The sequence below is a fragment of the Perca flavescens genome, chromosome 16 (assembly GCF_004354835.1).
Source record: "Perca flavescens isolate YP-PL-M2 chromosome 16, PFLA_1.0, whole genome shotgun sequence".
Taxonomy (NCBI): domain Eukaryota; kingdom Metazoa; phylum Chordata; class Actinopteri; order Perciformes; family Percidae; genus Perca; species Perca flavescens.
The window spans coordinates 18,763,225-18,791,058 of NC_041346.1; the positions used below are offsets into that span (position 1 = coordinate 18,763,225).

The following is a 27,834-nucleotide window of genomic DNA, read 5'->3' on the forward strand; positions in this document are numbered from 1 at the left end:
CTGGTGAATTGATTGTTAAAGATCCCCTCCAGACATGTTTTTCGACATATAAAAATACTGCTTGGAATACTAATTTGAGTCTGATAGGGTTCTTCCAAGAAAATTGTAACAAGTCTACAGCCACACCAGCAGTGAGGCTGTACTCAGGCACAGGGAGCTAAATACTAACATGCTCACAATGACAATGCTAACATGCTGCTGTATAGCAGGTATAATGTTTAAAAGGTTCACCATTTTAGTTTAACACGTTTGCTAATTAGCAATAAACACAGTACAGCTGTGGCTGATGGGAATGTCATTGTTTTACAAAATCAAATTTTGACCTGATGATGCTGCTAGATGAAAAATTAAGAGATCAACAGAGTTATTACAATTTATCCTGAGGAAAGTCGATATCAACGACGTTCCACTTCCAGGATTGTTAAGGTGCCGCCGGAAATTCCGCCAGATGTCCCTCTTTTTAAGACAGATGTCCCACACCTTACTCTTCCTTTGTGTTAGCATTTTAAACTCTGGTGGATTTATGAGGATTGCTAGACTATCTGTCCAATCTGAGTTTTCTGTTGCACGACTAAAACAACTTTTGAACGTACATGTTCCACCAAAACAAGTTCCTTGGCTATTTTGCAGAGGCACCGTCATTGTGTCCGGGGCTTAGCGCCACCCAAGACAATTGTGATTGGTTTAAAGAAATGCTAATAAACCAGAGGACGTTTTTCTCCCATCCCGGAATGCTTTGTGGAATAGCCAGACCCTCCTCCGCAACACTGTGGAGGAAGGTCTGGCAATGTGAAACTATCCTGAGGGTAACATGAATGTAAAATGAATTTCATGGCAATCCATCCATTAAATGTCGAGACATTTCACTCAAAGCCACAAATGTGCTCGAGAAAAAAGTCAGGGCATCAACAAAAGTCAGTAGGATTCCTCCTCTGAGGACCATGACTATCTGTACACAATTTCATAGCACTCCACCCTATAGTTGTTACTTTAGGAAGGATGGCCGGCCCCAAACCCCAAACTGCATATACATAATTCTGCACAGTGATGGTCAAACATTTAAGTGCAGTAACAATTACCACGACTCATTCTTGAGTGGTGTGGGAAATGAACATTTTAGATTTAGTAATCAATGTATCTTGATGAAGCCCTATGATTCTATGCAACTTAAAACAGTTGTGAGGTTGTCAGATGAAAGTCAGCTGACAGTCAACTGAGAGTCAAATTCATGTGTGTCTAAAAATACCCTCAGACCCCAGAGGGTTAAAATTAAAGGGCCATTGTACTGAGGAAGGGCTAAGGTGGTGGATAAATGATGAGTGAATCAACCTTGTCATGATGTCAGCAACTGCGTTTTTTGTTTACCTAAAGGATATATAAGGCAAGGCACTCTTAAGGGACTTCAGATTAATACCACGTTTGAGTCTTCTCTCCATGCCACATGAAGTAAAGAGATTTGATTCATCACATCCACTCGGTCATTTGTAGGGCTGGGCGATATGGCCAAAAAAATAAATCCCGATTAAAAAAAACAAAATCCGATTTAAATTGATTTTTTTCTCCCCCTACTTAAAATCAATCTGCAGATGACGAAGAAATTGTTCAAAACAAGTTTTAACTTTATTTTGTTTTGACTCATACACACACACACGCACACATGGGGCTATATTCAACAACAACATAAAGGATGCGTGAGATAAAGCTGTTCTCACACATAGCCTACAGGTAATTCACTTCTTGTTATTCGCTAAAAGTTCAAATCATTTTAACGTTATTGCGCAACCTTGCCCCTATTTTCACCTGTTGCTGAGTAACGTACATTAACATGCCATGGTCTCTTAAATGTAGCATACCTGTAGCAAGCTCCTTCGTAGTAACTAGCGGTCAAAACTAAACGTTGAAGAGGAGCTCCGTGCTACAGAGCGGTGATTGCTAGTTGTTTAAGCTGCTACAGACCTCCGTCACAGCTCGTTGTATCAGCGGCATTTAGTAGATGTGTTGACCGGCTCTGGTGCCCAGCATGGTGCCCCTTCAGGTCAGCGGTAGCTGGTGGTTCAGTTATCCGATAATAGGTGACTCTCAGCCGGGGACAGAGCACCGCAAGCTGCCGGTCATTTCGGCGGAGATTATGGATAAGTAAGTAATGAAACGACTAGTTATTTTGTATATATATATATATTAAAATAATTAATGTTAGTCCCTGTTGCTGCCATGTTGTTTGTGTATCTCTATGGCAAACGCGCAGGGGGAGGGCTGAAGCCGTTTGGAGCTACAGGAGCCCAGAGGGGAGTGTTGGCGGACGTTAAGGAGAAAATCGATTTACAAATCAACGTTAACTACACATTCGAGTTAATTGATAAAATCAATTTATCACCCAGCTCTAGTCATTTGTAAGAGAACTAGAATAATTTATTGACAGTGGAGGGGGGCTTTAAGGCAAAATGTGCTCACTTTCTAGTGCAGAAATGTGGCTTAACAAGTTGTATTTCCAGGTGGAATATTGCGCCAATTGGCCAAAGGCTGCTTTCAAACAGAGGTTCTCTGTATTTGTTGGATGTGTAAAGCACTAACCTAACACCCTGCTGAACCCCTGTGGAGAATAAGCTGTGGCACCGTTGCAGGAAGAGGAACAGGGCTGCAGTCACATGCTCCTAGGCAGACCCAAACACATGCCCACACACACACCCACACCCACACACACACACACACACAATGTGCAGAACAGAAGTACTCAAAGACACTGATATGCATCAGAAGGCAGACATTTTCCGGGTAATGTCCAGTTATTTGTCGGTGATGATAGCTAAGATCTTTGTGTATTTTAGTGGGTGTTCCTGTCCTGTATGTGCACAAATGCATCCACATGTATGGATCGCAGTAATACCAGTGCTAAAAACAGCTAATTCTTCTATTTGTATGAATAAATTATCACTTGTAACATGTCAAGCGTGTCAAGCTATTATCTCTGCAACTTTGGTGACAAATCAATGTGAGTAAAATCCTGTCATGCAAATAAAAACAACCGTTAATCATTTTTGCAATAGTTCTTTCATTGTTAGTCATAAAATAATCAGGGTAAAAAAGTGCAGACTTTAAACTTAGATTATATAGATAGTCCAAGTCCACCAATCACATGATAAATTGTACCATGCACTGGCCGATAAGTAGTGTTTTAGGTGGATTAATGCAGCAAAATTCCAAAAATGTTTTCTAGGCCAATTTGTATTTTACTCTCATTAATCAGCAAAAGAACATACTTGACAGAAATGTCCTTTTGTGTCATGAGCGGTGCTGATGCTTACAGTATGTGTTCGGTGAAACAGGGACTCTGTATGTATGTTTGTTAAGATAGCAGGAAAAGAGCAAAGCAAATATGTACCCAAAGTAGCAAATTCCTCGCCATCCAAAGCGCGAAAGAGCAACTCAACGATTATTCCAGGCAGCAGTCTCCGTCTCTATTAAAAACTACCACAAGGATAAAAAGGCAAAAAGTTCAAGGAAAAAGACGGTGGATTTTGTTCTACTGTCAATAAAGCAAGCACTCCACTTCTGTTGGTTGGTTCAATTTCTGATTGAGTGCGGGACCAAAAACAAGAAGTTTTCCTCCCATTGCTAAGACGGACCAAAGCTTTGACCTCACTCTCACCTCTATTATCTTTCTTGTCTCCACTCTCCCTCTCATCTCTCAGCACTCTCTCACTGTCACATGGATACCTATTGAATACAGCCAGGAGTATCTCACGCTCTCTCTCTCGCCTTTGTGCTATTCCTCTCTTAATGTCTTTTTGTCTAGTAAACAGAGAAAAGATAACAGCCAACCTTATGTTTCCTGAATATTTTTTACGTTAGCACAGAGGAGATGGAAGAGTGTGCTCTGTCTATTCTATTCAAATCCCCTTTTTCCGTTTTTGGCAGTTAAATGGATTCTCTATTACTTTACATGCTTTTGTATTCTTTGAACATTGATTTTGAATAGGAACCTAATCTTAAAACCAGAGAGTTAAAAACAATTTCCTGTATATATATAAGGTGAACTGAGCCTCGACTCGGAAAAACCTAATCTGTATTCCAACCAGAGGTCATCTTCAGTGCACCAGACATGTGCTAGTAATCAAAGGAAAATATGGAAGTCAGAACTTTAATCTTTGGCATACATTGCTCAAACAGAAAGTACTGGATAAACCATATGACTTCAACAGAAAAGAGAATCAAAAGGTTTGTCATACTGCAGGTCTAACAGACACATTCATACGATATATACTGCATAGTTTGAAGCACAGGAGCTTTACAATGCAGAGGAAACCGCTACTTAGATAGCAGCGCTGAGAGGAAAACACACTTGACATGCACTTTACAGGAATGCTTCTGCAGACTGAAAATATTTTTGCTCCTCCTGTTCTTTCTCAAAAAACTTGTGGGACCTTTTGAACGGACCACTTAAACTTCCCAACATGCAGCTGAATGTATGTTTGTGTTGGACTTTTTCCACACAGACATGGCTTTGCAGCTGCCTGGGACAGAGGAAGGCGTGTACTGACAGCATGTTTAAACACAACTCTGTACTTGTAGAGCACTTTCACTTTCATGACAAATGATTTTTAATAATACATCAGTATATATGTGAAGCTAATTTAACGAGAAATACATACAAATGTTAAAAGTTAATAAAAAAACTATATTTAGCCTGGTAATATGCAGATCTTTGAGCTTTATTAAGGATACTTTTCTATCAGAACTGCAGCTGATGTGGACATTTTCAAGTGCATTGTGCTCTATCAGAGCTGACAGAAAGCATATGAGAGACGCCACTTCTTTAGGAATCTCACAACGGTGTAAGAGCCTCACAGTCTGATAGTCTGACAAAGGAGGCACTTTAATGCAATTGAGAGACAGCTTGTATCAGCAGTTTTACCTACTCTGGCACAAGTGAAACACTTATTCTGTCAGAGTGGCGTAGCTTTCTCATCAACGTCAAATCAGTTTAGACACTTGACAAGCTGCCAATATTTGGGGTGTGTTCAGATCGTTTGTGATGACTCGCAGTCTTTATCAGACACATGCAACACTATCTATCTCTCTTTTATTCAATGTCAAAGAACAGGGTATAATTTAATTATTTCTAACAGACAGAGAGAATTGACCCAATACAACTTATTTGAAGTTTCAGCAGAAACACCTTGGTTTATAGTTATAATTGTTAAGGATTTCTTGAAATCGAACCCTGTTTGTGATTCTATTCATAGTCTGCATTTTTGACCAATGTATTTACATTCTGAATTATCTCTCTATATAGAAATGATCATTGTTCTTGGAGTCTGCCATTTCCGTGCTCGATTCAAATTGCCTACTTATGCACAGAAAACAAAACATATACAAATACATATATGTAAAACTGCATTACTGTTTACTGTTCATTCTGCTAGTTCACAATTAAAAAGCATTCACCAAATCTGTGGTTGGCATACTTTCTGGACATAGTTATGCTTGAGCTCTCTACAGCAAGGATTAACAAAGCTATCAACCTATGGGAAAGTGCAGCAGCACAAATACCAGGCCTCAGCATCACAAGAACTAGAGGAGAGTGACTATGCAAGGTGCGATTTCTGTTGGTTTATTGGTTGTTGTTTTTGTTTGTTTTTCCTTGAGACCGCAGAGGGTGGGTGAGGGTTTTTGTTCTTGTTTAGTTTGTATTTCTCTGTTTCTGTTCTGTATGTTTGCATAAAAAATTTAAAAAAGCATTCAACGAAACACAGGGCAGCTTTTATTGTGAAGCAGTCACAGGACATGAAATGTATTTGTCACCCAGGTTTTGGCTGACTGCAATCGTTCGCTAAAAATGCATCAATAAAAAAAAAAAAAAAGGACTCATTTTTTTTTTAACAGCAGATCAGTTCTAAATAAAAAAGACCAACTCTCTTCTGTTGTGTGGCAAACTACTTGCAGCATTCGTGGCATGAAATCCGATGGTGGTGCTCATGGCATTATGGAAAAGCAGACAACAGACACCATCAACCAGGAGTGAAATCTTAAGTATTACAAGTTTAATTACACAATTTAGTGCTGGCACGTTGAAGCAGATTAATAAAACATCAAGTACAAAAAAAACAAATATGAACAAAGACAATGAAGGATGGGGTGGCTGTGCTGCTAAGTCAGCAGTGAGAAGTCAACAGTTAGAAGAGGCAGTGGCAGGAATCAGAACAGGCAACAACTCCCCCTTCATCAATTAACCCACTGAAATCAAATTAACCCACAAGGTGTCGTGCTCCCCTCTGGCATTTTACACCACAAATGAAGAGCGATGCACATTACTGCACTTGTGAGGGAGCGAGAGCAACACAAAAGCACCAAACAGGTGTAGAAAGAAGGCCTCTGGGGCTGCAGACACTAAACAGATGCCTTTCCTCTGCCTTCTGCTGCCACCTTTACAAGTCCCTACAAAACAAGGGACCGTCATTTGATATGTGTTCTGCTGTAGCATCCAGCCCTGGGAGGTGAGCAAGCCAAGCGACCTAATTAGAGCAGCGAGAGTCCCCTGGGCTGAGTGACGGATAGACCTGCCAATCATGCTGCAGAAAGCCTCCATCAAGCCATGACTTCTCACCTGACACAAAGAGAGGCGGGAGGCAGGAGGCGACAGTAGCAGAAGACCAATAAGGACAGCCAGACATTGTGTACAGTACACTGCAGCATCTCAAACGGCTGACAAGATCCCCAGCCATTTGGCAAATAAAACAACACAAAGCTGCAGAGTCAGGCTGCTTTTAAAGCGTTATGGGACAGGCTAAAGCAGTGGCCCTGCTTAGCCTAAATTATTAATGTGCAAATAAATAAACCAGTTTCTGCTTTACTAGTGTCTCTGGCTTAACTTAATTAACTGTGACAAGCCACAGGGAGGAAAAAATGAGCGCAAGACACAGACAAAAGACACAAAACTGAGAAACAAAATAAAAAAAAATGTAAAGAGTTGCTAGGCAACATACAACATCTATAAGAATTCAGCAAGGTACTACATTTTTGAGATTTCTGTCTCCAGGGTTACAGTGAAAATAAAATATTTCAAGCACTTCAGTGGTCTCTTTCTTTACTCTAAAAATCACAAAGGACTGTACTGCACAACTCTGTATGTTGTCTCTCCTGAGCACAGCTACATTCCAACTCCATTTTTTCCCTTACAGCTGGAATTCATACACTCAAATTTGGCTGAAGATATTATCCAGCACATCATACATGCTTCAGGAAAGTCCTGGGATTACCAGAATTTGACGCAGTACAGTTTGAACAATTAGCACTGCATGGAGGCTTCTGAAATGCCTACAAGTAGTTAATAGTCTGATTGTTCCGTAAATTGGGCAAATGGAAAATATCTAATTTGGCTTGTAATTTCCTGCATTGATTTTTTCCACAGGGATGCCACTTCAGATAAAATGACAGGGTTGTATACATCAGCATGACTTCTCCTTGTTTCATTACACACCAGATAAACAAAATATAAAAAGGAGAAAAACTGGAAAGCAGCACAATACCTGTTTCTGCGTGCGTGCATGCATGTGTGTGTGAGAGGGCCAAGCCATTAACTTCACCATAGGTCACACCTGAACAGGTTTCAACCTGCAACTCACCTGGCTAATGTCTGTAATCTGTTGTTTGCTTACTAAGTGGGAGTGGCAGCCAATCAGAGCTTTAACACTAGAAGTACACACACACACACACACACACACACACACACACACACACACACACACACACACAATGATACCATAGCATGTTCATATCTTTGCCAACACCATGCCTGGTAAATACTCTATAAAACCCTTTGTGTCTCACTATACTACGACGTCCATTTATTCGGTGAGGCAAGCCAGGACTGAAATTGAGCTGTACAAATTTTCATTAGCATCTGAAAAATCATGGGTGTCTGCCTAATTCAAGATGAGAGAGATCTCTGTTTGGCAGCACAGGGAGAATCAATGCACCACAAACGGCTGTAAATCAGCAGTCTGCACATAATGTGTTTGTTCTCATCAAGTACCCATCTGATTGGTCGCAGATAATCTCTCAATGGAACATGGACACATGATAATTAGGATTTGCAACAACACAGCAGCCAAAATTAATGTTTTCTGTCTCCCCTTGTGTTGCAGCTCTAAAAGACACCCTTTAACCTAAGTGTGCTTTAACTGCAATTGAATCCCAGCCAACCATGATATTGGCAAAGCTGTCTGGCTTGCAGGAAATATTTGCCCAGTAACAAGCAGGGCAGTATCTCCCTTTAAAGAAATTCTCTTTGTCAAGGTGTCTGCAGTCAGCTGAAGAGATTGCAAACAGATTGTGTGACGGCACAGAGAGCAGCATCATCATCATTATCGAAAACAAGTTGTATCTGTTTCTGGAATGTATCTACCAATCAGACAACAGGCCTCAGACTTTGGGTTTAGACCAGAGGCAGTGTAGCAACACACATCCTAAATGTAATAGTTTGGAGGAAAGTGGTGTTAATCCATAGGGGAGAAACACCACCATTTGGTGGGAAATGTGTCTCGCTACATGAGATAGAACATCTAAATTCATCAGTGGTGGAAAATAACTTATTTCAGTATTAAAGCACAATTCTTCTAATGCATTTGTACTTTACTTGAGTATTTCCATGTTATGCTGCTTAAAACAATACTACGACTCCACTATATATTAGAGGAGAATATTGCACTATTTACTGCACTACATTTATTATCAGCTATAATTCCCAGTAACGTTTCTGTACATACTGCACACGTTGCAAAAGTCTCAAACCTTACCAAGTGATTTTGTCTATAATTGAGTTCTAAAAATCGTATTTTCTTAACAAGTAAGAGAAAAAAGTGTCAATAATGTAGGCCTAATTTTCTTGATTACAGTGCAGTGAGCTCTCTTATTTGGATTCCTATGAAATTCCTGAAACAAATTTCTATTTAAAAAGGTTGAAATGACTAAAGACAGTCAATATGCCGCCAGGGTCCTCACCCACACCAAGACCTGGCAGCACATCACCCCAACCCTCATCCACCTTCACTGGCTCCCAATTAAGTCCCGCATCACATATAAATCTTCTCACCTACAAATCCCACGCCCTGGCCCCACAGTACCTCTCTGACCCCCTCCATCCATACACCCCACCCTGAAACCTGCAGCCCTCAGACGCTGGCCTGCTCTCCATTCCCCACACCAGACTCTGTACCTTCAGAGACAGAGCCTTTAGTGTTGCAGCCCCATCCCTCTGGAACACCCTCCCTGCAGATATCCAAAATGCTACATCCCTGGACCTTTTTATTAAAAACTCCTGAAACACCATCTGTTTGCCACAGCCTACAACCTCCTTTAGCTTAGCCACAGTAATTCCAAGTGTCCTTGGGTTTCATGAAAGGCGCTATATAAATAAAAGTTATTATTATTATTATTATTATTATTATTATTATTATTATTATTATTATTATTATTATTATTAATAACTAATGAATAAAGCTTTTTAAGAAAGGTTTTCTTTGCAGCACAAAACATAAATGATCATCACCCAACAGGATATGTAAAGTATCCAATTAGCTCCACCTCAACAAGCAACATTAAATTGCTGCTTACAGGAGTAAGTCAAAGTACATTTTGGTGATGATGCTTTATAAATTCAGCATAATTAAAACACAGTAACAGCAACACTGTACTTATCTATTTATTTATCTGTCGGTCTCTCAGTGCGTACGCCAGATACTAGCTAACTTTTCAGCAATTACAAGCACTTGGTGGCACCGGCTACTGCTCATTCCTACCAATCCTCCTTACCCACTCAGCCTTCTGTCACCCTGCACACATGCAGGAACACCAGCGGGTGCTAAGAATAGAACACAGCTGGCACTGCAGGGCTTACATATTTCACACTCAAGCCACCATGCTCCAAAATACTCCTGCCCATCCCGTCCCATTTCCAGCTCCGGGACCAGCGGTGGTTCCCTCACTCTTCCCTCCCCTCCCTCCTTCCTGTCCATCTTTGAACCATTCTTCACCTCTGTGGCAGGGCCCTGACAAGCCTACTGCTAAGATAAGATCCATGACTACACTCTGGGAGAATTTCATAAAAAAAGAGATGTGTAGTAAAAACAGAGGCACGAGTGAGCAATCCTTATTCACAAATTATTTTGATATGGCAGCAAAGTATTTAAAGTGTTCACACAAGTGGGCCGTGCCGGGTTGTGTCCTATTGCGATGACAAGGGATTCCCAAAGCAGTGACAGGGGCAGATTAGTGGGAGGCGCCACACACAGACTCAAGGTGAAGACAGTGCTAGCTGTCAAAATGTCAAGAGAGCGAAGCCAAAAGCACAGGTTGGGTGTAGGGGGTGGACTGTTGAATGAGAAGCAGCCAGATGGAGCTGCTCCATAGGGCACGCAGCGAAGACTGGGGGTGATGTTTGGAAACCTGGACCAATCCTCTCCTTGTGTCAGACGCTGGCATGGTTTCAATGTCATCCTTAGATATCTCAATAATATGTATATCAAGTACCAACAGCTGGCAGATTCATAGTGATGTTTACTTATCAGATAGTTCCTTTAAAAGGAGGCATCTGGTGATCATCTTTAATCTTCTAATTGTCAAGAAATCCTGTGGAAATGACAAAAATAACAACAAATTGATCCTGCTTGAAATTGTGGCCATCTTATTCCTCTGTGCCTTAGACCTCCATTGTTGTCCAAAAACTATTAAAAACATCAACGAGCCACAGCGCTGACCTGAGTGACTCCTTTCCTTTACAATGAACACAGGCACTGTAGATTATTTCGTCAAATCATAGCCTTTTTTTTTTTTTTTTTTTTTAAGTCTATATTTACTTTTTCAGAAACGCTTAAAAAAAAGAAAAAAAAACACATTTGTTTTTTTATGAGAATTTTTGCTAATAACCAAAATATAGAATATTGCTAGCCTGACAGACAGTGGATACAAAAATCTGATAGATATTTTTACATATAGCCACAATATAAATAAACATAGAAGACTTTAAATCTGGTTATCAAAGTATTGTGATCAAGACATTTTAAAGTTTAAAAATAAACTAACACTGTTTCTAAATGACAGGGTTTGCAATTCTCTAGAGCAATGTATTGTTACCTATCAACATATGCTCCATTACCAACATATCTACAATATCCGATATATCAGCCAGAATTACATACATAATTACATTACGTAGCTTACCATCAATTTATTTGTCAGACTCTAGTTTAAGATTTGAGGACTTCATTTGAGAAATTTGGCCTTTTTTTGTTTAATGTAACAAAGAGGTTTTTAAAAGGAAAGATTTCAAAGATCTCAAAGATGTCGAAAATAACTTTTCAGTACCAACACTCGGGTACTGTATCAGCACAAACGATGCCCAGCCATTTACAGTATGAGCTCCAACTTGACTGAGTCTCTGGCCCTTTGTATCATGACACACACTTCATCCAACCACTGCCTCTCTCTCATCCCTGAGCCTCCTTGCAATATCCACCATTAATGATGAGAAAATGCACACAGCGTATATTAAACAGGCACCACCCCTGATTACCTGCTTCTTCTTACAAGGCACGGCCACTCACCTGCCATAAATCAAGACACTGCTGTTAATGGTATTCCCTCTGCTTCATCTCTTAGCACTTTATTTCCATGCTGACAGTAGCATCATTATTATACATGCAAGATCTCTATTGGAATACAGTTTGGCTAATGAGCCCCTCTTAGTTGATCACATTAGACCTCCACTTGAGGACACTTAATTACCAGTGTTGCACTCTGTCGAGGGGACAGAGGAAGTCCTTTAATTAAGGGTGCTGCCTATGTTTGTACAAGCCTGCGTCCTTGGGATATAGGATGTATTCGCAACCTAAATAAAGGAGATAAAAAATGTGTGGTGGAAGATTTGGTGCATGCATGTGTGTTGAATATGTGATACATATGTTTGTGTGTGCATATGGGTGTTTATTTTTGCCCCTCTCCCATGTCGGTGGATGCATCCGTGTGTGTATTTGTCTGTGTGTGCATAATGTGATGGGTGTTTGAAGTTTGTCTCCAGAGTCTAGATGGTTTACAGTGTTTACAAGACACACACACACACACACACACACACCTCTCAACTGTCTCCATGCATTTCATATTCAGGCTGGGACTCTGGCTCGAGTCGGCATAGTAAGAACCGGCCCAGTCTACAGAAAGATGACTGTTTTGTCTCTCCCTCTCTCTCATTACGTTCCTCCCTCTTTAATTTTTCTCTCTTGCTCTGTCTCAATCTCACCATTTCTCTCTCAAATAGGCTGAGGCTAGCAGTCAGGAAATGCACATCAGTCATAATACTTTCCTAAAATGAAAACAGATTCCACTGCAGTCTCACTCACTCCTTTGGCTGAAAACATTCCTCTGTTTCTCCTCTCGTCCTCCACCCTTCCCTCCTTCTTTGCCACTTCAACTTAGCAGCACACCAGCTCTGATCTTTTCTCCCACTTACAAGAGTCTTGTTTGCGTTCTGTTACAGATGGATGATCACCAGCAACACAAGACAGTTATTTTGTGGATTGTGTGATGGCAGCAATCTCAAGTATGTGACACCGGCCTCACAGAGCGCATGACAGTAATCTGCTGCGACCCCATAAAGTCCCACAGTATGGGCACTTATGCTTTCTAAAGGCACTTTTTATTGATGCGGGATGCAATAACAGCCGGTAAATCTGTGCAAGGACCGAGGTTAGTGCATTTTGGAATACTGTTTAGCAGGCTGTCAGACCAGAGTGCTCGCCAGTTAGCCAAGGGACCTTTATGTAAAAAGACAGCCATCGTGACCTGGACGAAGAGGTTAAGAAATAGCAACCACAGGGGTTATGCTTGCAGCTAATAAAACAGAAAAACGTATAAAAATACCCATCACAGTTTCCTGGAAACAACTGGTGACATCCTCAAATTGCTGAAAGTTGGCCAGAACCGCCCAAAGGTATTCCATTTACAATAAAAACTGAGAAAAGCATGTTTGACATTTTTTCTAGACACAAATCTCCAATTATTAATAGAATATCGAAACTGTTCTCAATTAATTTTCTGTCCCCACAGTCTCTTTGTCTCAGTCGTATCCTGTAAGTAGGACACTTGGAGTGTCATTAGTGTTTTGTTCAGTCTTGGACTTCCCTGTAGGAGCCCTGCCAGTGAGCAACCGCTGTGGCACTAGCCAGTCATAAATATTCTCAACAAGCCAGCTGATGGATGGTCTCAGTTTGAAAGGGATGTTCACAGGGCCAGCACCATGGCCAACAAAGCCACGGCGAGGGAATAACTTCGACTGAGACGTTGACAGAGACGTAATCACTGCTTTCGACTGTTACGTGTCAGACTGGGAGAATTTAAGACGGCTGATACTGGAGCGCTTTTACATTTATTTCAGCGTCTGTGCACAAAAATTCAAAGAAGTCGCTTTTCAGTAGCTTAGGATACTATTTTGAATCCATCTCTCCCTGCTTACAGTCACAAAACATTAATGAAAAACATGAGAAGATAGAACTGCCAGTGCTTTGTTTGAAACGTTAGAGATGTCTGCATGCTGTGTGATAACGCCAAAGTTTCTTTCTCCTCTCTATCCACCAAAAAGAAAATCTAAAATCCTAACACGTGACATGTTTTTCTTTTGCTTTAGCTTTGGTGTAACCTGTGTAGCTTAGCAGGGGTCAGCTGCTGTTGCTGGTGGACGACCTGCATGATCACCTAAAAAGCCCTCAGGACCCCTTGTTGTTGTGGTTCTCAGCAGCCTGTGCCTGAGCTCAGTCTACCGCATGCCTTTCCACTTGGCTGCCTGTTGTAGTACAGTAGGACAGTTAACTCGCTGATTGCAGGATGAAAACTGTGAAAACACACTTCTCAATCTCCTCCACCCTCAAAACCAGTGACTACTGCAAAAATGATACTGCCTGTGGAGTCCAAAAAACACCTTTTGTCAGTGTGAAAGTGTTGTTTCCGCTGTGTGCTTGATACATGCAGCCGTCTGTCAAAATCTTATTAACCTTCCTTTGTGGGAGACATTATTATTGCATCAATTTTTATCTGAAAAATAGCTTTTGTGTGCTGCTCAGTTCACATTCAAACAAAATCATCCCTAATCTTCCCATAATTAACCTGTAAGCCATTTGTTGTATATCAGCACATTAAACTACAGCAGCCCAGCAAACATTGGTCCGACGGCAACGTTGTGTCCCTGGCCAAAAATAGTTGCGGTAGGACGGAATTGAGCTGTATCGATAATATTATTAAAAATCTACTGTTGGGTAAGTACATTTTGTATTATTAGATTAACGTGCTTGAGTTTTACTTGTTTGACATGAATGAACCGAAAGAAATGATGCCCACATTGTCAACTGAAATGTACTGAGTTTGGCTAAAATTAGCTAGCTAGCAAACATTAGTAAGCTAAAAGTTACTTTGAACTTATACAACGGTATACCATAGTATAAAGTATGTTTAATGTTTCAGTCAAAGTTGTGAAAGTGTATGTTTTAACATTGCATGCAATTGCTACGCTGCACTGTACTGTTAATTGTGATTTTTTTTTTACCTTATTTGGTTATTTTTTTCTAAGGTGAAGTAATCCTACATTTTTTTTCATAGAATGGTATATATATATATATATATATATATATAACCCTAAACCATTCTATATTAGCTAGCTAATATGTATATATGTGTAGCTTTTTCTAACTTTTCATTCATGAAACAGGTGCAAAATCTTGTTTCATTTATTGTTTTAATTTAGTTATAGGACCATAAAAACATTTTGAAAATAATTCAATGTAATTTTTTTCCTACTGTTTGTTTGGTTTATTATTATTGTAATATTCTCTTCCCTCAGATGCTGTGAAGAGGTGGAGCCCAAATTCAACTGAATCAGAAATTGATGCGGCTATGGCGGAACACTTGAAACATGCTCCAGGAAGAGCTGGGGGTGTGGTTATAACAAATAACTTTTCTGGTGTAAATGATGTTGCAAAAAGATGCTACACAAAGGGAGATATTTGTGACAGTGTTATTGAACTGAACTAAATTAACAGAATTGAGCTGAGAATTTGTTTTGTAATGAACACGTTTTTCCTGTTTCCCGGGTGAATCTGTATTGTATAAACCGTAAAATAAATAAATGCGATTTGGAATTTTGTGGCTTTTTAGTTCATCCCGTTATCTTTATTATCATTTGTAATGAACTACTAAAATGAAAATAAGATAACACTTTATTTTACAGTGTCCTTGTTACATGTAGTTACTGTAAGAACTATAAATTATGCATAATTACATGCAACAAACCTTAACCCTATATTCAGATGCAATTAATTATATTAATAAGAACTTAAATGTATAAGTAAAGTGTTGTTTGATCTACACGTGATTATAACGTGTTATAGACGTTCAGGTATGGCTGGACCGATTTTGGACCTTTTTAGAACCTTTGTCAAGTTTAGATGTGTAAACGTCAAGATCGCCGTTCACGATTTAACACAATGGGTGTATGATTATTTTATATGCAGGCTTATATATAGCCTACACTTATGCAGAAACACACCTTATAAACATCCAGAAGAAGACTAATTCTGACGTCCAGGGACGCGCAGAAAAGACGTGGAATTTACGGCCAGAAAAGACGTGCAATTCACGGCCAAGTGACGTCAAAGACGTCGGTTCAACTTTCATTTTGGAACTATTTTTCAACCATGACGGGACGTCTCGGACGGACGTCTTTTCAACGGTCATTAAACGTCCAAATGTTTGTTGGGAGTATTTGCTGAATATCAGAAAACCCGTAGAAATATGTGACAGAGGCAGCAGTACGCCTTCTTTCCAAGTTAGTTGCTTGGCAATGCAACAGAGTTCCAGCTCCAGTGAAATTATTGTTTAAAAGGGGAGGAGAATAAGGGCAAGAGCCCACTGTGCTCTTGATGGGGGGAAATTAGTGTTTATCGTTCGTTTATCTGCTAAACCCATGCCAAAACTGCAAAGACATGCCAAATAAAGTGGTCAGTTTGTTTTGGTAGCATTGGAATTGTGTATGTAAAGCGTTATGAGATAGGTTTTGGCTTGGAATCAGATAATAAACGGTTGATCTTTTTAAATCACGTTGATTTTAGCCTCTGGGCTGAAATGTCTTATTATAAACGGCGTAGAGAGGAAATATGGTGGGTTTTGGACCATTAACCTGCCGTGTTAATGATTACCTAATAACATCAGCAATATGGTTCACCTTTGTACAGCAGACACACGTTTAAGCGTGCCTCCCACGGTCTTTTGACTTGTCAATCACAACTGGCTCGCTTGTCTTTGACGAGCATGATTTATGGATACTGTAGCCTACCAGAGAGAAGATGTTGGAGTGGCAGTCCTCAAGGCTTGCCCCGTTAGCCACCCAATTCGCTGTTGTAGTCATAATCGTCCGCCGTTGGGGTCGTCAGCGCTGGGCATGTCGAAATCCTACATCGGTATCAAACACCGAGCAGGGCTGACAAATCGGTTCCCGTACGAGTCTGCCAAAACAGGCAGGCTTATAACCTCACAAGAGGTCCAGATAATAGACTCGGGATGTTCAGGCAGAGGAATGGGCGTATTTAAAAAGAAGTGCAGAATGTATCCATGAAGCCCCAGCGGATATAACGTTGTAGGCTAATGTAAATCCAAGCGTGTGTGGGGAATCAAAACATTGTTACAAAGCAGGTCAGGCGGTTCCAAATGTGAGCATTGTCAAAGACGGAGCGCACACAAATGTATCCATTTCAATCAACACACAGAGGAAGATCAGCCTGTTTCCATATCAATCTTTCCGCTGTTAGTTTCATCATTAAATGAGCATAATCCATGGGGAAACGACTCCGCCGAGGAACAGTTCAAAAAAAAGGCGAAATTAAGAGTCAAAACTTCTTTTAAAAATATATATATAATCACACGTTCGCCGCTCTGCAAAACAATTAACTTAAAGCCGAGATCTTACATGCAGGATATCTGATTCCGTCTGCTCCACAAGCTGATGCACCACTTGTGATAGTTTTCGAGAATTGCATGAGCTATTTATAGCCTTCTTTCTTACCACAACCGTTCCTCTTACAATGTAACCCAGTCTGCCTCACACAAAACAGGCGCTGCGAACAGGAATGTGTAATCCCCTCTGTTGCTCTTCAATTAAACGGACCGCAGACGAAGGGTCGCTGAAAAAGAAAAGCCCCCGGTGCTCCTCTGTGGCAGGGCGGACAAAGTCGAGCGGGTTCCCATGTAACCCCGAAGCATGAGTCAAAGCGTTCAGACAAGAAAAACTATTCTTATACTCCACCACCAGGAAAACGACAAGCAGGCTTCTGTAGACCGAGGTTTGAAAAAAAATCCTTCCTTCCTTTCAGTTTTATATCATTACGAAACGTCCTCTCGCGGCCACAACAGCCTCAATGTTGCACAAAAAAATTATCAGATTTGTTGTTGTTTTTTAAATGCACAGTTCAAGCAAAAGTGACAGTCCTTGTCTGGCGCCGATCATTGACATAAAGAATATTTTGCGTGCTGCAGAGGGTTTTTCTTTATAAACCACCATGACATTTAAAAGCGAATCTTCCTCCTTCTCGGGAAATGATTTGATTATTGAATTAAATCCTCAAACATGTGCACGGTTTCCTCAGCGGCGACTCCTTTTCCTCGTTGTATCTCTCGGAGCGTGTTATTATAGGCTATCGGTACATAAGTGTGCGTGTAGCTGTAGCCTGAGTGTGTCATCCTCACCCTCTGTGTCTGTTTGCTTTACGCCAAGCGCCGCTGTAGCATTTTTTCGCTCACGATGGTCCAGCCCACCACGCAATGCAATGTAATGGCGGTCGGAAGCGTACTACCCATGGTAGGCTACTACCGAGACTCGCCTTCCCATTTGGCCAAGTTTGTGCTCACGTGATCAAAGTGTGGGATTACAGAACTGTTTATGATCTTTGATATGAGAGTGGATGCGACGCCGGAGACGCCGTGCCTGTCGTGCGCTCTGACAGTCAGCAGTTTGTTGTTAGATGTATCTTTGCTGTTTCTTGTCATCTGCCTATTAAAAGTGCTTGAAGAAAGATTATTTTATGATGGGGGTTTTTTCATCGCTGTATGGTGTCTCTGTGATGCATTGGTTACATAATGGAACTGTGTTCTCACAACAGAGGATGTGACAGAATAGATGTCAGAAATACTTACTGAGCTCACTGTGTTTCATAAGAGGCATCTATGTAGGTTAGTCTTATACTCACCAAATTCCCCACATCATAACATTTTAGTAGGCTATTTGAAAAGATGAAAAAAGCACAGATGACAAATTGATAGGAATTTAAATCAAGAATTGATTTAACTGCAAATTATCCAAATTGGTTCTATCCATTTTAGATATTGAGGTCATGATGAGGTAGGTCCCTCCTCCCCCCCTCCCCCAAGCCACCCTATAGAAAGTCTCTGATTTGTTTTTTATTATTTGTTTATATTTTATTTGTTGAGATAGCTGTTCAATTTAGTTTAAAGCTCTACTAAATAATATGTTCATATACAAATAAAAATAATTTTTTTTGAAATTGTGTTTGCTGTGAAAGGCATCACTTTATAGTATAAGATAGTAACGAACCCACAGTAAATTATCACCTGAAGCTACAGTTCCTCTCCCTTGTTGTGTTTTTCAGTTCATTTTGTTTTGCAGCCGGCAGCTTTAATGTTCTGGTTCGGTGTCACTCATAGACTGTATAAAAAGAAGTGAACTCATCAACCATTGGTTTGTGGACCACCATTACGAGGCCTCAAGATTGTCATTTTGGCCGCCGCAAATCCTGTTTGTTGTTTTCTATTTTGGAGCCAGAAGTGTTACGTTCAAGGAGGTAATAAATCAAGGGAGACGTAGGGTCATTTTCTCATAGACTTCTATACAATTAGACTTATTTTTGCAACCAGTGGAGTTTCCCCCTGCTGGCCATTAGAAAGAATACTGGTCTAAGGCCCTGGCTTCACTTTTCATGCCCGGATGTTGCAGCTTGGTCTCACTTCTTGCATCAACCTCATTTTTTCGGCCTCAGCAGGCAGCTATTTTCTGCTAAAAAGCTCTAAAATACAAACCGTATAGAAACACAGTTAGAGACTAGCTGGTGAACAATAGTGGAGCATTTAGCAGTTAAAGAGACAGATATTTTTCTCAGGAGTTGGTGGAGACCAAAAACAGAGCTGAAAGTAGAATGAATATCGTATAGCATTCATGAAGTGGCCAGAAACATGACTCCAAATAAATGCTAATGTTGCTCCATATCTGCTCGGTGTGTAAAAAGGCAACTGTGTGCTAACCCATTCAACATATAAACATTATAAGGTGAAATATCATGTAATGCAGGTTTTAATGGAGCAGGTCTGTCAAGGGAATCCCTCTTAAACTAATCAACAAATGCTTATAAACTCATCTAAGTAAAGTTTAACTCACCTTTAAATGTAATGTAAATGGACTGTATTTATATAGCACTTTTTGACTACTTTTACATAATACAGGAACCAAATCACACACATTCATATACTGTGGCTGAGGCTGCTGTACAAGGTGCCACCTACTAAACATTCACACAGCATCAGGGGCAACTCCGGGTTCAGTGTCTTGCCCAAAGACACTTCAACATGGGACTGTAGGGCCAGGGATCGAACCACCAACCTTCCTATTGGCAGGCGGCTGATCTACCACTGAGCCCTAGAGTTATGCCTCTATGGCTCCTCTAACTAAATCACAAGAGGACATCAGAGTTCTCTCCAAGAATGTACTAGGAAGTTACAGGCTATGAAATAAACCATTAAAGTTATTTCCCAACATACAATTCTGGTGGAGAAATGCAGATTTTTTTTCTTTAATCATTTTTTTAGCCTAAAAATAATGCCATTTAAATGTACTTTGTCTAAAAAATACTCCACCCTAAGGTTGCTAAACCTCCCCCCAAAAAAAATTCTTAAAAATAATACTGGAGACTTGACCATAGTGTCCTCATTGTAGCATATGCTGATTATATCCTAATTATGCAGTCATATGTGATGCATTGATATATTTATGTAGTCATATTGTTGAAGGTTTTGTTTACACTATCTATAAAAGCTTCAATTGTTCTTTCTGTTCTGGAGGATTGCAGGTGGTGCTCTTCAGCTGAAGAACAAAAGATTATTAATACAGCCGCCGTTTCCTGAGGTACACAGAAGAGGCCATCCAGGAGTCAGTGCATCAAATATTAGTGTTGTTATCAATAATTTACTTTGTAATAAATATATGCTACATATGCTTGGATTTTCTTTATGTTTGGACTACAAATGTAACTGGATTTTCTGGTTTCTGGTTTTAGCTTTATGTCCTTACATTTGTTAACTTTATTCTCGTTTTTCTAAACTCTGCAGACTGTTTTTATCTCAAATATAATTATAGTCATGAATAAACAGGAAAATTAATAGTCAATAGCTACAGACCTCTGCACATGGATCCCCTAGAAAAATCAATAGTTAGTTCATTCAGTCAATAAGCTTTTTATCCCTCAATTACATTGTCCCTTACAGAAAAACATTACATTTCCCTCTGTGAAAATGAACCTTAATCCTATTATCAGGCTATCTTCCCAGGGATTTATTTTGCATGTCAGTGTGACTGCAGGAAGACTCATCTGAAACTATGTTTAAGACTAAATTAGTTACAAACAGGAGAGGTTTCCCTTCCCTGCCAGGTTTTCTATTGAGCATTGACATTTGAGTGAACGACTATTAGAAGCATTGTAGTCAGGTAAATCCTTGATGCATGCTGCAACATACTTATTTGTATGTTGCAGCATTGGGAGTTTCACATTTTTTTAGAGACACATTTGCACATCAACCCACCACTATGTGATGTTTATAAATGGATGCATAGCGGCAGTAGTTTGATGTCTGTTTTATAATTTATATAGGCTGTCCCAGACTGTACATGTAATAGATGTTACCTCTGACAGAGCTATTTATAGACAACTGTATATTCTTTTTGCTGCCATACATCTTTAGAAAACAGCACTGACCTACCTTTATAGAGCTTTACGTATTTGAGGTAACAGCTTGCAGCTGGTACATATTCCCACAGAGAGGGAGCCTTTAGTCCAGTGATTCCTCTTACATCTGAAAAGCAGGATGGAAAAGATATGAATCAGATGGATGAGCGAGGGCTTAGCCTGGCTGTTATTGATCCCTTTGCTCCAGGAATGATCAAGAAGTCATTTGGAGACCCCCACCCCCCACCCCCACCCCTCTTTTGTTCAATACATCTTAAAGGCTTTCAAAAGACTCTGGCACACAGTTTGGCATCACTTGGGGTGGAGCTAATAGGATGAAATGCTATCAGTTTCTATAAATCTATTTCAATACGCCACATGTTTCTTCTCATCAGGCCCCCACTGACTTGATCTGTGTATGAGGAGAAAAGGTGCATGAGATAATGTGTTTGTCTAGACAATATTTTAAGTCTTGTGCGGGGTGGAGTGGATGAGCATTAGTGTGTGTGTGTTCAGTGTGTGGCTCTGTTAAAGTAGTGTGGATCTTTCATTTAGTATCCTGTCATATAAGCTGAAAAGGTGCAGTATATGAACATATACTCACAGATGTGACAATATGCAGACGTGTATTCACAAGTCTTTTTGCAAAGTATAAAATAAGTTATTTACTATTTTAATAGTTCTCAGAAAAATGTTTCACTTTGTTAGAAGATTTAGTTTTGTCTTTGTGTCCTTTAAAATGCATTTGTCAGTTATTTAATAAACCTATTAATCAGAATTGAAACTGCTAAGTAACAAAAACCTAAACTGTCTAAAGATTTATAATCTTTGGAGTTTATTAACGCACCTAAAAACATTATTACAAATCTTAACTAGAACTGCAAGCAGTTATGACGGGGCCCAAGCCTCCGATGCCATTCGCCCCCGATGCCATTCGCCTCCGATGCCAGTCGTCCGCGACGCCCCGGGGAGCCGCGCCAGTCGCCCCTGATGACCCGCGAAGCTGCGCCAATGCGGGACCGATGCATTACGTAGGGTGGAGAAACGGTGAATATCGAGAGGTTTGATGCACGAGGTCTGGGGTACTCTGCCGTTGCAAATGTAGTGGTTAACAATGCCTCTCCATGCATATACAGAGTAGCTTTATCAATTCTCTACCATAAACAAACTTCTTAACCCCCTGACCACAGGGGACAGCAGAGAGAAATGAGAGAGTGACTGAGAGGGTGGAGGGGGGGAGGCAGGTGTGGTGTTTGAAAGAGCAGGGGAGGTGGTCAGGTTGTTGTAAATGGTGTCATAGGCGCCAATTCATGTTTTCCTCCGAGGGTGCTCACAGGCGCACGTTTTTAAAAAAAACATAAAGTAGTCAAAAGTTGTTTGCATTTCAGAACCTTAGGAAATGGACAGCGGCCGACACGAGCACACGCGGCTATTAACTCGATAATAAAGCCGTAAAGTAGGCTTTCAACTCCGGACAAAAGCACTTCTCACAAATACAGATAGGATTGGAGATGAGGTTTAACTGACACGTGACCGCGATCAACTTCGTGGGAAATTAAGAATCAATACCACCGACATAACCAATCACACTATGACAGACTCTCCACTTAGCACCAACTGCAATGTTTATTTGCACAGTATCAGCGCATATGAATGGTGTTGATTTTGGATTGAAAAAGTGGGAAAAAGAGTTACATTTTCTCCACTGTGAAGATTGTAGAAACTTTGTTATGTGGGTTAAGAAGTTTCTTTATTGTAGAACACCATGGGACCACGCAAAAGCGAAAACCAAAACGTAACGGTAGGAGGTAAACATCAGTAAATATTGAGACGTGTGAGCTACAAGGTCTTTGATACATTCTCATTGCAAATATTCCATTAACATTGATTAACAGGGCAAAACACTTATATGTTGATTATAGCGCCCCCTAATGGCCGATCTTCGCCAAATTCGGTACAGAGCCATGCCGAACGAGCATCAGTTTTGTGTTGATTGCTTTTACTGTGGCAGAGATATTGCAATTGCAAATTTCCCATTGAAATGCATTGAGTTATTGGGCGAAATAAATAAACGTTGCTTATAGCGCCCCCTAAAGGCTGATCTTCGCAAAATTTGGTACAGAGCATCGCAGTGCAATACTGAACAAGATTCTCAAGTTATTTGCTGATAACATTAAATTTAACCGAGAAATGATATGATACGTGTGTGGTAGCTAGCTAGGAAAATTTGTTTGCTTGTCAAATTGGCATACTTTAACGTAGCAAAATTCCTTCAATAACTTTTTGTCAGGTCCATCTGGAGATGCTAACTACCTGGTTTCGTGCAGATCGGTCGCACGGCCTAGGACGAGTTCGAAAAAGTTGGTTTTGCACATTGCGCAATATTGCAAAATAACATTTTGCACGGAAATGGGGTTGGCCTACATCAGGTAATTCAGCTTGATTAAAGGAACACGTGGATGTAAAAATTTCTAATGTGCGATGTGTAATGTGGGAGTTAAAGACAAAAAAACATTACAGCGCCACCTAGTGGTCCACATGTGTAATTTTTGGTAGGTGTGGTCCATGGCCCATTATCCATCTACCCTGTAAATTTAAAGTTGTTCACATTAGTGTAAGTGGTATATCTAGACTTGGGTCACTTTGGGTCCCATAGGCCACGCCCACTTCGACGCCTCAGTACCCCACTTTAGGGTTGGCCTCAGGATTGGCCCTTGATGGTAACCATCAAATTTTGTATAAATCGGATGAGCCGTTAGGGAGATATAAACTTTTTGTAGTTGTAGCGCCCCCTAGTGACCGATTTTCGTAAAACGCACGGTCATGGCAAATAATAATCTAAAGTTTGGGGTTGATAGCATTTATTTTGGCTGAGATATGGCAAAGTTGGTGTTTTCATAGTTAGCTACACTAATTAGTTTGTGCGTTATATGCACAATTTTTATCGTACAAAAATTCCTTTTATAATTTTTTGTCAGGTCAGTCTGGAGATGCTACATTCCAAGTTTCGTGCAATAGGGTTCCACGCTCCGCTGGAGACGTGGACCGCGTTGAATTGCAACACGCGGTTCCCATGCCCCCTCGGGCTTGGACCCCTAAAAATGTATCTATAATAATGAATGCTCATGATTAAAGCAACAAACTATAAAAAGCTAAAGTTATCATCCGTAGGTAAGCTACTATTTATAATGTGGTAAATCAGGAGCCATAAGTTTACTAAATGAAGATTTACACTTTCATTCCTGATTGGTGTATAAACGTAAGTGACATCACCTTTTTCTGACAGTGTGAAAACTGAAAACTGTGTTTTTGTAGGGTCCCATCGCTCGCAGTAAGATGCTGGTTGAGAAAACAGGTTTTCGTGGCCTTTAAAGCAACACTAAAGCACTTCCCCCGCTTCGGTCCCCCTACAGGTTGGAAGCGGAATTGTTCGTTACCGCTGTCGTAATGTCTCATTATGTCTCATCCGAACTACAGATCCGCTACCCGATCTGGCAAACTTGCATAATGTAATGTAATGGACAATTCCGCTTCCAACCTGTAGGGGGAATGAAGCGGGAAAAGTGCTTTAAAGGTCCAATGTGTAGGAATTTCTCCCATCTAGCGTTGAGATCATATATCGCAATCAATGCTCTCGCACCACGCAGTTCAAAGTACGTATTACAGCTACAGTAGCCTTCACGCTTCAAAAAGCCGGTCTCTTGCTCTTTTCAATATCCTTTTTCTTTTTCTGGGCGAAGAAGAAGACTCCTGTTCCTGAAATTTGGATGTTGAATACGTGTGGTCCTTCATGTTTCTTTCTTCAAACTCGCCGAGGCCGGGAAGCGACGATACCCATTAGCAGCATTAGCAGCACCTGTGAGTTTATCATGTGACAGCGAAAACGCGAAAGGCGGAGCAGTATGTCCTGTATGTGGCTTACCGGCTAACGTATTTCAAGATGGCGCATGAATATGGAGCGTCTACCCCAGTTCATGCAAATGCAAATGTAACATTTTTAAGCCAAAAAGAAAACTTGGAATTGATGGTGGAGGTAAATATTCATGAAAAAGGACAACTTTGTGAACGGGCAACACAGATTTTGATAATGAACACCTAAACACGTTACACACTGGACCTTTAATACCATTAGCTCATGATGACAAACATGGCTTCTATATGTTTTCTACATGTTTTGCATACAGCTAACTGTTGGAGTGCTCATTATTAATTTAGGACAAGCATATTGCAAGGGATTATGCATGGACAGCAAAGGGTTTTTAAGGTTCATACCCAGAGAGGGATGTGTTTCTTTTTAGAACAAGCAGTGGCCTTGCAGTATCTTCATTAGTGATTGATGGATCACCGTGTGCTAAGTTAACGCACACCTAGCAGCAAATTCTCTCCATAAAATCAGATGAGAGTTTCTCCTCTCTCCGCGGCTCCAATACCTCTCTAGCATTTCCTGGAGCGCGGAGAGTCTGGCTGAGAAGAATAGATGGTGTGCATTATAATGAACATGGGCTGACACCGCCTCATCCATCATTCACACCCAGGAAAATTATAGCAGTGAGAGAGAGAGAGAGAGAGAGAGAGAGAGAGAGAGAGAGAGAGAGAGAGAGAGAACAGGAGGGAGAGACTTTAAATCACAGGACATCTGTAGGTCTCTTCTTAGACTGTCATATGCTCATTGTGGTTTTCTAACTGTCCAGTCCACTTCTGATTTTCCTCTCCAAAAGAGATGTCCAATTGTTTGTCTGCCTGTCAGTTTGCTGTATATCTACTGTAAATCTCCATATGTATTATGTATGTTAGCTAGAATATGCTTTTGTGTTTTTGCCATTATTTGTTAGTTTCGTGTCTATCTAATTTATTTTCCTGTTACTGGGTCAGCAGCAGCTACCAATTATTTTCATCATCAAATAGTCTGTTGATTATTTTCACGATTAATATGGTAAATGTAATGGTAGGAGATATTTAAAGAAAAAAAATGGTCTTCACACACTCCAAGAGCCCAAGGTGACATCTTCCTTTATCTGAGCAACCGTCCAAAACCCAAAGATGTTGAATTTACAGCAATATAAAACAGAACAAAGAGTGTTAGAACCAGTGTATGTCCGGCCATGCTAGTATGGCACTTTGGGTGGCAATGACGGACAGTTGCTCCACCACTTTGGTTGAGACTGAAATATCTAGCAACTATTGGATGGATTGCTTTGAAATTTTGTACAGATATTCATTTTCCCCAGAGGATGAATCATACCGACATTGAGGATCCCTTGATGTTTCCTTTAGCATCACCTGCAGGTTGATGGTTTTTTTATTTATTGAAATATCTCAACAATTACTTGATGGATTGGCTCACAATCATGGCCCCCAGAGGATAAATGCTCCTGACTTTGGTGATCATCCTCTAGCGCCATTATGAGGTAAGCAGTTTTGTCATTTATTTAAATACCTTGACATCTTGGACAATGACATATTCTGATATATTTCTTTTTCCTTTCCTGCACTGTGATGACAGATGTTCTCTCCCTCTGTACTTTACTGCTAATGACTGTAGTGTACTGTCTGTCTGTTGCCAAAGGATGCCCTCCATTGACCCTCTCCCCCCTGTGAACCCACTACACCCAGTACTGTATAATTCATCCTTATACTGGTTCTGCTCTTGTCCGATATTATGCACATTTCTCAATGTGCCAAAGATTTGTCTCTGGGCAAGACACAATTAAATTACATTGACCACTTTTGTGCTTTTTGGCCTTTTTAATTAGTCAAAGGACACACTGGAGATGACAGTGTGTATGTGTACATGTGTGTGCCTCTGCGTCCGCCAGTGTGTGCACGTTCATCTGTGATCTCGAATGATTCACTCAAGCACTCTGAAGACTGTTGTAATGGTGTTTCCGCAGCATATTGATTTCACGTTGAGCAGACGTTGTCTTTGTAAGATTACTCGAGAGAAGGGAAATTAGATGTTATCTCATAACAACACAGATGAGGAATCATATGGTACGTTATCTGATTTTGAAATGATGTCAAGCTGTCAAACTCACTGATACACAGATGATGTGTGTGCTGCAAGCCCCCTCTTATGTTAAAGGACGAGGATGATTACAGCAGGAATACTGTAACTAGTAAATCAAGTGCAAGATGGGAAACAAAATATGGATTTTAATTTAAATTGCAAATTGCAGCTTCAAGTTATGCAGGGTATGAGATAGCCTGAAGGTTAGAGCAAGGCCTTTAATCCCCTGTTGCCCCAGTAAACCTCCTCTGTGGCCACTATAGAAACCTGGTTGTATTGCACATTTCAACCTGCAAGTAGAAGAATATAGCCTAAGCCGCATGCTGCGCTTTCATGTAGAAATATTACCACAGATAGTATGCTTTAAGTGACCAGCCAGCATTTCCACTTGGCTGCACCCTCTGATGCCACCTGAACAGAATTCAGTAGGAGCCTTCAAGCTCCTCATACATAATGTATTGCTGAAGGTCTGCTCAGTTTTCATGTTCTCCTAATTCATTTCACAGAGAGAGAGGAGAGAGAGCGCTCTTCCAGCATACCGAGCATATCGCCTGTATCATGCAGTACATTGTCAAATCAGGAATCAACACTGACGGCTTCTTTGTTGAATCAAAAGCTGTCATGTTGTTCTTTTATATCTTTATTGAGCCAATACATATTGATCCACATAAATTAGAATTATTCCTTGTGTCATTCTTTCAATATAAAGGTCCTGATTTCCAGATGTATGCTGTATTTTGAGGTTGCCAAGTTATTGCTAGTTATTTCCGTCTTTTGTGCAAATTA

General features: G+C 40.4%; 1 protein-coding gene across 6 annotated transcripts in view; it reads right to left on the minus strand.

Moving 5' to 3' along the window:
* The window catches only part of LOC114570955 (mediator complex subunit 13L), a 79,763-nt gene extending 58,628 nt beyond the window's left edge, over positions 1 to 21,135 (minus strand). For 4 of the 6 annotated variants that reach the window (XM_028601623.1, XM_028601625.1, XM_028601624.1 and 1 more), the window contains exon 1: positions 16,373 to 17,859. In XM_028601623.1, the coding sequence (XP_028457424.1) occupies positions 16,373 to 16,444 (72 nt within the window). In that variant the 5' untranslated portion in view covers positions 16,445 to 17,859. Of the gene's footprint in view, positions 1 to 16,372; positions 17,860 to 21,075 lie in introns of those variants that run through there. The other 2 variants (XM_028601627.1, XM_028601626.1) reach the window with 2 other exon arrangements.
* Positions 21,136 to 27,834: the final 6,699 nt, after the last annotated feature.